The sequence below is a fragment of the Saccostrea cucullata genome, unplaced genomic scaffold, assembly GCF_032062105.1.
Source record: "Saccostrea cucullata isolate Sc308-1 unplaced genomic scaffold, CSIRO_AGI_Scuc_v1 ctg482, whole genome shotgun sequence".
Classification (NCBI taxonomy): domain Eukaryota; kingdom Metazoa; phylum Mollusca; class Bivalvia; order Ostreida; family Ostreidae; genus Saccostrea; species Saccostrea cuccullata.
This window is the reverse complement of record NW_026932110.1, coordinates 354,833-366,975: the sequence shown is the minus strand read 5'-3', so window position 1 is coordinate 366,975 and position 12,143 is coordinate 354,833. Positions and strand designations below refer to the sequence as shown.

The 12,143-nt window shown below is 35.1% G+C and overlaps 1 protein-coding gene across 1 annotated transcript in view; it reads left to right on the top strand.

Moving 5' to 3' along the window:
- The first annotated feature begins 824 nt into the window (after positions 1 to 824).
- LOC134234476 (disks large 1 tumor suppressor protein-like) overlaps positions 825 to 12,143 on the top strand; it is a 48,236-nt gene continuing 36,917 nt past the window's right edge. The window contains exons 1-4 of the mRNA XM_062716555.1: positions 825 to 1,047; positions 2,382 to 2,513; positions 6,764 to 6,900; positions 7,162 to 7,275. Coding sequence (XP_062572539.1) covers positions 1,029 to 1,047; positions 2,382 to 2,513; positions 6,764 to 6,900; positions 7,162 to 7,275 — 402 coding nt within the window. The 5' untranslated portion in view covers positions 825 to 1,028. The remainder of the gene's footprint in view (positions 1,048 to 2,381; positions 2,514 to 6,763; positions 6,901 to 7,161; positions 7,276 to 12,143) is intronic.

The following is a 12,143-nucleotide window of genomic DNA, read 5'->3' as shown; positions in this document are numbered from 1 at the left end:
TCCCCCTTAGAAAGGGAGCTGTAGGTATAAGTTGGACAGATATAACTGATATATTCCGTTGATTTTTTTTAGCTATTTTTTGTCTAAACCACAAGTTAATTACTTTGTGGAAATATTTCAGAGAGGAGTACAATTCTGGTTATAATTAACAATGTTTCTGCGTGGTGCACCGGTCAGCGATTACTGTGAGCTAATTTTAAGGGGAATTTTTCACATTTTTTTTTCATATAAGAGAAAAATATTAATGTCTCCTTATTGCGAGATAATGAGACGAATTTTTATTTGTGTGTGTATTTAAAAAAAAATCCTTTCTGACAGTACGTCAGTAACAATTTAAAATTACTTTGAAATAGTTGTGTAAAGCGTCATTATAACAAATTATTAAAGAAAATTTCTTGGATAATTTCACACCAGTTCGATAATAATGAATTTTTATCCTTTCTACAAATAAATTTCATTTAAAAAGCATGTGTAAAATTTTCTCCAATTTCCAAAGCAAAATTAAATTAAACCGCTGAGGGACGTGTATAACACATTTTTACATGATTATGTTGCTTGTATATTTGTCAGATATGACAGGAATTTTATAAGCAGGTCATATCCCACCTGTCACACCCATTCAAAATGTTAGGGAGTGGTTATTTGTACGTCATTGCTTAACTCCACAGCATTATTCATAACAATTACTTTTTAGATATTATGTTCATTTCAACAGATTAGAAATTACTCGTGAATCACATAAATACAAGAATTAGATGAAATAAAATAATACAAACAAAGTAAAATGTAATGAAGTAATGACTTCTCCCTCAATCACGTGACAATTATTTCGAGTAATCCGCCATCTTTAATGGTAAATACGCATCTCATCGTTTCCTGTGTGACTTCCTTGGATGTTTAACTCATTTCCCGCGCACTTTGCACGTCGCCCCTTCACTCTGCACGAGATCCACCTTTCCTCTGTCTTCTAGATTTAGAAGCAGGTGCTTTGCAAGCCTAGGCTGCGAGGAATAACCCTCGGAATCACCATGCCGGTCCGAAAACAAGGTCTGTGTTGTCATTGCGATGTTGTTTACAGACCACAGTGCTAAACTCTGTAGTCACTGGGATAAACAAAGCGCACGTGCTGTTACAATCTGATGTAAATAAGCTGGTCATTATGTATTAGGTGAATATGAATGTATTTGAGGCTGTACAACCTTGGTCTCTGTTGACCCATAATATGTTAATAATAAACATGACAGGTATTGGATCTAAAATGAACATGTCTTGTAGTTAGTAGTAGTTTGTAACTACACTGATATTTTGAAATGAAGGAAGTTTTATGTTTTCTCGACATCTTTAATTTGTAGGGATGACGGGAAGGGGGTGGTTTAATTTTATGATAAAGCTATACAAAGAGCACAATTATCAACACCGAGGCCAAGTTTAAATAAATATTATATTATTATTGTTATCAATGCAAAATAAATTAATGTTTTTCAATGTAACGAACTATTTGATGTTTAACACACTATAATTTATTTCTAGAAGTATCGCCCAAATTGATCATATAACATAAGAGATTTGAATGGTGTACAAAATGTACATATATCTATGATATCTTCTTTCAGCTCCTTCAAGAGAATTAATTGCATTTCAAACACAGATCATGATTGTTAAAAGTATTTTATTTACCTAATTTAACTAGAGAAATTAATATGGAATTATACTTTAGGGAAAAATGGATGAATACAAATTACAATTCAAGAATTGATTAGGCCTAATTTTCAGATTCAGATTGTATGAGGAAGATATGTTTCTTGAGTTTCCTTTTCATATATGTAAGTGTCATAAAAACACATGTTTTGTTGATAGATGACTGTTCTTTTGTGACCTTGACAGGTTTGCTTGCTCTAAGAGGTACAATTCAAGTCAATATAACAACAGTCAGTGAAGAACACAAGAGTCCTTTGATTAGACATTCACATGTGACCCCCATAATGCACACATGGGGCCAGACCAATTACTTCAGTCTGAGAAAATAAAACGGAATGCTGCTATTGCTTTATTAGACATATTTGGCAAAATTTTATACAGACCATTTTAGTTGACTTGTTAATGTTAACAGAAACATGGGTCAGTTTCCTGTACATTTGTCAGAACCTATTGGGCAGTATATTTTGAAAATATTAAAAATATTATAACATATATTTTGTGATAATCCGTATATCAGTAACGGAGTTGGTAATTCTCAATACAAATTCTCGAGCCCCTGTCTAAACTTCTGAATATTGACTATACCCATACGGATTACACTAGTATTTTAGTTGCAGCCCAGATATGCATGATATGAGCCTAAATCAAATATATCCTTTGTTGCATTGTTACTTATTTTGTAGATGCTCATCGGGCCCTGGAGTTATTAGAGGACTACCACTCCAGGCTAACACAGACACAGGACAAGCAGCTAAAGATAGCGATAGAACGGGTCATCCGGATCTTCAAGAGCAAGCTCTTCCAGGCCCTACTGGGTAAGACTCTCAAAATGGGATCTGAACTAATTTAGAGACACTGAATATCAGCCATGATTGATGCCCCCAAATAGTCACAGCTGAGGCATGGCAGTGCCTAAATTTGTTTCCATCACTTATGTTTGTGTAAATAGGATAATCAATTAGCCGAGGCTGCTCTCTTGTTCAGGTCTTTACTGTCACAATTACTGTATTTCATCTTGATAGTTTTTGACGGTGGCATGTATTAATAGTCATAGATTTGATATTTTCACACTTAAATTGGAAAGATATGTATTAGGTTCTGAGGTATGGAAAGAGAGATGATAGTCCAGATAAAGTACATATTGACATTCCATGTGCATCCTGTGTTTTGTTGAGGAAAAAACAAAATAATTGTTAGATTTTTAGAGATCTTCTATTCTACTTGGTAGCAGAGATTTCTTGTGTACATCATTGAACAAAATGGTCTGAATGATTGCTTGATGGTGATCTGAGGAACTAACATGCATTTGATATTGTATATTAATTAGCATTTGCAGAGAGTAATTAAAAAGTTGGAGCTATTCTTCTTATCTATAATTAACAGAGAAGAAAAAGTGGGATAACATCAGTTTGCCTATAATGAAAGGGAATCTTTACATGTCGTGGACCAGGGTTTATCTTGACTAGTCTTGAGCATCTTTCCAGTTTGGATGATTACATGCATAATTTCTGCAAATTTTCTTTTTTTCTTTGGCCCATAGATGCACCACAGTTTTTCCATTTAGGCCATTTTAAATTTCAACACCATTGTCATTGGTCATAATGAACTTTTCTTTCAGAATGTGTGAAAAACCCAAAAGCTCATCAAATACAATAGTCTTATCTTTCAATGGAAAAAAGTAAAAATGTATAAAGAGGATTTCCTAAAGTATATGCTGTATTTAAAAGCTAGAGTACCTGTTTCTTTGTTTGTTTGTTTGTTTGTTTGTTTGTTTTTTTTGTGGGGGAAGGGGCGTGGTCCTTAGGAGTAGGGTCAAGGGTGGTCCAAGCTGTACATGAATACTTGTGGTTAAGTTGTCATTAATATCACCAATATACATGAGATATGTTTTACAAAAAGGTGTTTTATTATTAAATCCGTTAAATAAATCCTGATTGTTTTAAAAGAGGCCATAAGAGAAAAAAAAAAGACATATATACATTCTATAAATATGAAAATTTTTTCCTATTTTAGTCGGGATGCTACTTTAAAAAGAGACTGGTAGTCTGGTACGAATTCCAGATTGAAAATCTTTATCTAATATGTTCTGGTCAGTGAAATGTAAAGTTTTTGCAATTATGTTGACTATTTGTTTAGATTTTGATTATAGATTATTTGAAATGGTTCACTATACCTAGATTAGAACCTAAGAGTGTTGACTATTCTAACAAAATCAAATAATAGATTGAACAAGCTTCAGATGGTAACTTATGTATCCAAAGCAAATATAACTAGGGCTAATTGTAACGGGGACCGTTACAGATGTTCCCCAAACGCTCCCCAACTCCATTTGGGTGCCGTATTCCATGTAAGCGCTATTAAGTAAGACACACTTTATGCAATTTAGACTTAAACAACGTTTTCCCAGAAGAATACAAAATGTATTTAAATTTTAGCATTGCACGCGTGCTCATCTGAATGCATGTGCGTAATGACCACATCATCTTGTCTACACTATATATATATTTTAATATACTTAATAACAAATCAATTAATCCAGAAGTATTAGGAAATACACTCATTTAAGTGTATTTTAATATTGCTCATTTCACATGCACGCACGTGCATGTACGTGCATGAGGACCATACCTTCTTGTAGGAGTCTATTGTGTCAGTCTATGTTCTAAATCCCATCCTGTTTGGTTGAAAAACAAGGGAGTTATAGCCATTTACAGTTTTAGCCAATAAGATTGCAGCACACGTGCATGCGCGTGTTTTCACGACAATTGTTATATATCATATTGTAGTACATCCTAAAGTATGTATATATTTTAGATTTCATAGCATTTCGTCAAAAAACAAAAAAGATATTGAGATTTTTGTTTCAGCCAATCAGAACGAAGCGCACATGCACGTACGTGCATGATGACCATACCTTCTTGTAGGAGTCTATTATATCTGTCTATGTTCTAAATCCCATCCTGTTTGGTTGGAAAATAAGGGAGTTATAGCCATTTCAAGTTTAAGCCAATCAGATTGCAGCGCACGTGCATGCGCGTGTTTTCATGACAATTTTTATACACAATATTGTAGAACATCCTAAAGTATACCTATATTTTAAATTTCATATTATTTCGTCAAAAAACAGAAAAGATATTGAGATTTTTGTTTCGGCCAATCAGAGCGAAGTGCACGTGCATGCGCGTGAGTTCGTGCTAATTTAACAGTGTCATATTATCTACACTATTAATATATCTTTATATAATGAGTTTCAAATCATTTAATTAAAAAATGTAAAAGTTATAGCGATATTAAGTATATCGGTCATTTCACTCATTTCACGCGCACGCACGTGCATGCGTATGCGCGCAAAATGACCTTCGTTCCGCACACCTACACTACACACCTATTAACCCTAAAAAGGTTTTAGCTTAGTTGGGTGAACAGTTTCTGAGAACACTCGCGGACAAAAAAGTACCGGAGAACAAAGAAGAAAAAAAAGAATAATAATAATAATAATAATAATAATAAGAAACCGAGTAAAAACAATATGTTCCCAAACTCCGTTTGGGGAACATAATAACATGTTGACAAAAAGACCAGCACAAAGCAAGACGAAAGACTTGAGATTGATGTAGTATGATAGATATATAGAATCCTGATGATGTATTGATTTAGAGGTCAGAGTTCAAGGATTGGTGTAGCTAATTTCAGTTAGGTGTCGATCAGGTGACAGACTCTGAATATTTTTCTACACACTAAATTTGTCTGGGTCTATGCCACCAGTCCAAAAACTTGGCAGGTTTTCCTGAATATTGTTCTTTAAAGTTTAATGAAATGGACCAAAAATTGGGATCATTATTACAAAATTGTTTTTATTATAAACATATGATATTACCATTTGTTTTGGTTTATTTTTGTTTTCCTCAATAAGAATCTATTTCTTAAATGTTTAAAGAGTTACTGAGGTATTAGCAGACCATAAAATGTTAACTCAATGTCAAACTGAAGGTCACAGCAACTGTGTCACTGCCAAGAGTTCACCCAGCCGTGGACGTTATTAGAGGTTTTATGTGTATTTCCTATGTTTCCTTGGTACGTTTCTTACCTATATATTTTGACAAGGCTTTTGCAATCAACTACAGAGGCATGTATGTTTGAAGTTCAAGGATTTTAATATTAAATCACACTTAACCCAGGGGAAACATAAAAAGATGTAAAATGCAAAGACAGAAAAAAAATTATTTTGATTTATGAAATGCTTCATGTTTTGGTTGTTATATATGATAGCTGTATGGTTTAAGCAATATATCAAATGATATATCAAAAAAAAGGAAACAAAGGCCTTAAACACTTGCCAAGCTAATCAATATTGCTATAGATTATAGAAATGTTCTGAACATATGATCTCAGACAATCAACAGTAGCTACAATGTAAGGGGCAACTCTTACATCTCCCCCTGTTGTTAATGATGTACTGAGTGAATACCTGTCCTGTTTTACCTGTCCTCTTACCTTTGTTTACCTGTAAGGTTGACCTTAGGCAACCTACATAAGTGCCTGGACACTAAGATAAATAGTATTTGCAGTTCGGAATATAAATTTTCCCAGGCCATAAATCCTGTCAGTTTAAATAGCTTCACTGGGTGACTCAGGAAATGTGTGTTGTCTCAATGTTTGCCCTGGTCATTTATTTATATTTTTTTCCTAATAATGACTTGAATGTAGGCTGTAGAATCTGTAGCAGATTTGGATGTCAACTAAATGAGTAATGCATATTCAGAAAAAACAAATATTTATCTTCTGAATTCTGATTCACCTGAGGTTTTATCGTAAAAAATAATCAACAAAAAGAACCAAAACCTCATACATGGTGTTCATTAAAATTATTAGTCTAAGAGTAGTTTGAATTTATCAACCAAATCAACAAGATGCATATATGCATAAATGTTCAAAATGAATGCAACTATGAGGAAAGTATTATTATAATAAATTAATAGAAGACTATTTTATGTCCATGTAGAATAAATACATGTATCATACATATAGTGCAGTGTTGCTATATATTTTCATTTGTATTTTACAGACATACAGGAATTCTATGAGTGCACTCTCCTAGACGACAGTAAATCTACACAACAGAAGACATTGGAGACCCTACAGATAGCCAGCAAGTGGGAGAGGGAACCCCCCATCACCAGTGTAGTACAGCCCAAAATAGAGGTAAAACATGAAATGGGGGCTCCACAAAGCAAGGATTATCAGCTGTGTTTAGGAATAACGGGCTTATTATTATTTCATTTCCAGCATGAGATATATTTATTTTAATTTGTTGCTTATGGCCTAGAAATTACTGAACTGGGGTAAATTTTGATATTATCAATTATACAAAATAATATTATCATTAGGCAATAAACATGCAAAATGCATGAAAAAATGCATTGAAAAAAGGGTAATATTTAGATCGGTTCTCTTGTTTTGTAGAAATCTGTTGCACCAGTGGATGAAGAGTTGCCTCCCCCTCCCCCAGAACTCAGAAATGACACCAACAGCAAACCTCACGTCATTGGTCCATACGAAGATAATTTACCTCCACCAGTAAGTTATACATGTACAAGTCTCAGCCCCCCCTCCATCTCTTGTCATTGGTCTGTACAAAGATAATTTACCCCCCCCCCCCCCCTTCCCTTCTGTAAGTTAGACAAGTCTCAGATGATCACCCCTCTGTGATCTTGTCATTGGTCCATATGACTATAATTTACTTCCACCAGTAAGCTATTCAAGTTGCAGATAATTTCTGTACCATTTGTTTGTTTAGTGAAGATTATATTCTTCCATTTTTAAACATTTGTTTGGCACATAAAGGTGTATAAATGTTGAGACACATTTTTATATATATATATATATATATATGTAAGACTCCAAAGTCCGATGGTGACGCCAAAGTCCGATGGTCTCGCCAAACCCCGATGGTCTGCGCCAAACTCCGATGGCTCGTTGTCTTTACGGACCCCAAAGTCCGATGGTCACGCCAAAGTCCGATGGCTCGTTTCCTATGAGACGCGCGACGCTAAAGTGCGATGGTCTGACAAGCCGAAGTCCGATGGTGCGGAGGAACAATTAATGTTTATGACGTCACAATAGTCATACGTCATGACGTTATTCTGCACTCAAAATCCATTGATTCAGTATTCGTCTCACATACACGTTTTTACTGATATTGCTTTTTGTTTTCACCCACCAGAGGTATTAGGGTTAGTGCTCGTACACCATTCGAGTTATAAGGGTTGGTCCTTAAACACTAAGATGTTTCTTCGAAGCCACCCGAGAAATATTAGGGTTAGTCCTCGCACACTATTGGACTGATTTAGATTAGTCTTGGGTTTGGCGCAGACCATCGGACTTTGGCGTGACCATCGGACTTTGGAGTTCCATCGCACTTTGGAGTCCTATATATATATATATATATATATATATATATATATATATATATATATATATATATATATATATATATATTAAATAAAAGCCATGTTGTAACTATCAGAGTATGGTTATGTTGAGGGGGGGGGGATCCTACTGTAAACATTTGGATGAACCAGCATTACAGACTTCATAGAATTAAAAATAACTGATAATGCAGTCTAAGTCAGTTATGCATTAAACCACCTGTAAATTTTTCAGCAATGTCATCTGAATTGTCCCCCTTTTACATGTTTTAGCTGTTCTAGTCATCTGATATGAGAAGCGAAAGCCTGACTTGGTAGGAGTAAAGAGGGGAGTGTTTAAGTCGGAATTAAGTGTAATTACACATTATAGAGAGGCAGACATGCTGGATAATTGATCAAGGCCTCAACCAGATCATTGATTTTGTAATTAACATCCATCTTAAGGGACAAGTGTTTGTCTCTGTACCAGAGCCCTCAATGTGTCTGTTAATGAACAAAGTCTAATACTTACATTCTATTTCAAAATTAGATCAATACATTTGAAATGAAACATATGTATTTCAGTGGCTAAATTTTGAACAAGGTGATTTTTTTTTATCGTTTAATGGATGTCCACAGTTGTGATTAGAGCCATGATTTGGGAAGATAATATCATTTGATGAATAATTATGTAGTTACAGAAATAAAATTCAGCACTAACCGCTAGATGTGATGGGAACTGATCAGAAGAACGACTCACACCTCATATCATTGTGGTCAGAAACACTTTTAACAATTCATTAAGCTTGTATACAAGACTCCATTAGTGTAAAAAGACTTCTTCCAATCTAACTCTAATGGCTACAAATGTCAGATTCTGATTGTGTTTCGGGGACAATGACTATTGATTAAGAGAGGGAAATAAAGACATTATATTCCCCACTCTCTCTCCAGCGCCAGGAAATCTCTGCCCTCCCCAACACTTGGTCTTCACTGTCCACTACTTGGTAGAGGATCTAGCTATTTTTGCCTTTTCTAAAGATTAAATGTGTTGCCCAAATGTACTGCACATTTGCTCCTGAGAAATCTAACTTCTGCACATGTAAATGTTCAGTATAGATAGTATATGCCATGGTTTTACTGAATACAGCATGCATCTTCAATTATTTTTTGATGTAAATTGGTACATCTTGATCTTGAACCATGTACTTGTCATTTTTTGGTGCAGTGACTTGACATATGATTAAGAATAAAATGGAATTTCAAGTTACTGCTGGTATTCATGCAGTGATTCAATCATTTTCAAGGGCATTGTTTTGTAAACTTATTTGCCACTTATATTTTTCTAGATTTTATGCTATGCTTTGTCAGAAAGTATATGTTATCCTTCAAGTAAAGAATACCAATGAAAATTTGAAATACTAAATAATGATAGAGTTGTTGGTAAATTGTGCTTTTGACAACACACTAATTAGGGGCCAGCAAGGATTTGCAGGTAGGCTATAGGAAACATGCTGGGTGTTGTGTTCATACATCCACAATTTTCTCTGTTTCTCCTGATAATCTTTACGCCTGATTGTCTGATAATGTTTAAACTTGGTTTGTTGCTTTAGCAGGCAGATATATTTTGATACCAGTGTTCAATATATTTTTTATGCAGATATGTTCTCTACCTCTTTAACCCAAAATGAATGGACAAAGAGAAATAACTTGCAAAAAATTTGTATTATCTTGTCTTCTAAAGATTTATGTATGGAGATTAACACTTCTGCAAGTGATGTTTGTTTTGAAGGTTGTGTGTACTTCATGTTCTTCTTTTTTACTTTGTTTGAATTTTTGGGAAAAAATTCTTTTATCAAAATCTCACCCTTCAAACCACACCCATAAATCTATATCCCTCAGTGTGGTCTTTGTTGCAGTATGGCTTTGGTCCTTAATATTTCAGTACAGTAACAGATGATAAATGCCATTTTCATTGCTGATTTTATCACTGATGATACTTTGCCATGTTTTTTGGTAATATTTGTGTAGGAGTTCTTAATACACTCTCTGAGTCTGTATAACTGAAGATAGGATGCAAAGAACTCTCACATATAACCCTGTAACAGGTTTACTTTCTTGTGACAGTGATTGCAGATTCATTAAATTTTCATCTTTTTTCCATTGAAAATTTTTGATATTGAAACAAAAAATGGGTGGCACAACTTGAGTTTTCTCAAGGGAAAGTGTTGATAATCAGGTAATCACAGTAATAGTAGCAAGTGATAGACAAATGGGAAAAAAAAGTGAAATTGCTTCTCCTAAAAGTTAACCACCTCTCCTTTGATTGTCATTGCCAGTATGACAAGTTTTGTTGTGAATTCACCATTGTTTCGTGACGGGCCTTCCCATGGTTCTGACCCCACCGAGACCGGAGAGGCAGTCGATTGGATTAGTGTATGGTGGTTACCATGGCAACAAACATGCATTATAGCCTAATAAAACATGAAGTGTTCTTATCGAAATTGTCAGGATTTATTTAATTAATATAGCCGATACCATAGATGAAACTTTTATTTTAAAATAAGAAAATCAATGTTGGTAGGAAATTTTTTTTTTGGTCTTTGTTGGTTTAGGATAACCTTCTTTGGGTCATCAATAAGATTGGGAGGACAATTGGTTATTGTACATGACATCTGACAATCATTTATCTAATAAAACAAGGGGAAAATGTCCTCCTTTTTAATGAAGCAAGAAGTAAAGTGAATGCCGGATTTTTGCCAGGGATCCAAACCTCTGATTTATATAGTCCGGGGTAACCAGAAGTAAAGTTTATCTTCCTTCGGTGTATTGAGCTCATAACTCACCATCCTTGTCACTGGTGGTCTCAGAACACGACTCACGGGAGGCTGATCTCTAACTGTTAATAGGTCCACCATGTGATGTCATTTTTGTGTGCAGCAGCTGAGGAGAAGACTTTCTTGGGGATTCAGAAATAGAGTGATTTTGTGCATGTTGACATAAATGATAGCAGCAGACAGCTTAAATGTGGTGTAGGAATGCTAGAGTTGTTCAGCCGAGAGAAGGATATTGATGTGTGTCACCTAATGAAATCTTCTAACTACCTACTTCACACTATATCAGTTCTGTTGTGGTGATAATTCAGTGGCTGGAGATACTGAGTTGGGCTTTAAGTGTTTTGTGGAATGTTAGTGGCAGTAGGGGGCCATGGTCACCCACTATGTTCTCTTGGTGGCACCTCCGCAGCGGTCACAGGGTCCGGTCTGTCAGCTTTAAGAAGTATGTGGATATGATAATGTACGACCAGGATCCGCAGGGACAGGTAAGGGCTGAGGTCAGAACGTAGATAAAAAATTACTTACAGGGGCACCGAGGCCGTCGCTAAGGTCACAAAGAACAACGCAATCAGATCACCCTAACTTTGTGTAATCTGAATTTATGGTTATCTTGATTGGGAGCTGAAGTATTTTGGGAGGAAAAGGGAAGCTAAATTAATTTGTTAACATGCACCCTTCACTGCTTTATTGTATTGATTAAGAAATTTGCTGTCAGAAGATGTTCTGGTATTGATCACATGGCCAGAACAAACTCTACGGCAAAAACAATTAATAAGGTTAATGGGCACACTTTTCTTTATAAATGCTATTGTGTTTCATAAGAGAATTTTTTGACCATTGTTTTTTCTCTATTAACTGCTAAGTTGGCCTATAAGTGTGTGTTGCCATTATCCATTCCATTACAATGAATTCTGTCAGCGTTCTCTGCTGGAGTTGTATGGATTTTTCCCCTTGGCAGATTTAAGACTTGAATTTGAAATGTATCTGTTCAGCGTAACCTAGCAAGGGGTAATCTGAAATACAGAGTAATTCTGTTCATTCCCATGGAATAAAAAAGAAAGAAAGAGAGAGAGAGAAGATTCTATGATGCCAAGTTCTGTTTTGATGCAGGTATTCAGATTATGCAGCTTGTAGTACTGGCAAGGTACACAGTGATGTAGACAATGATGAGTTGTCCACCCACTATCAAACAAGAGATAAC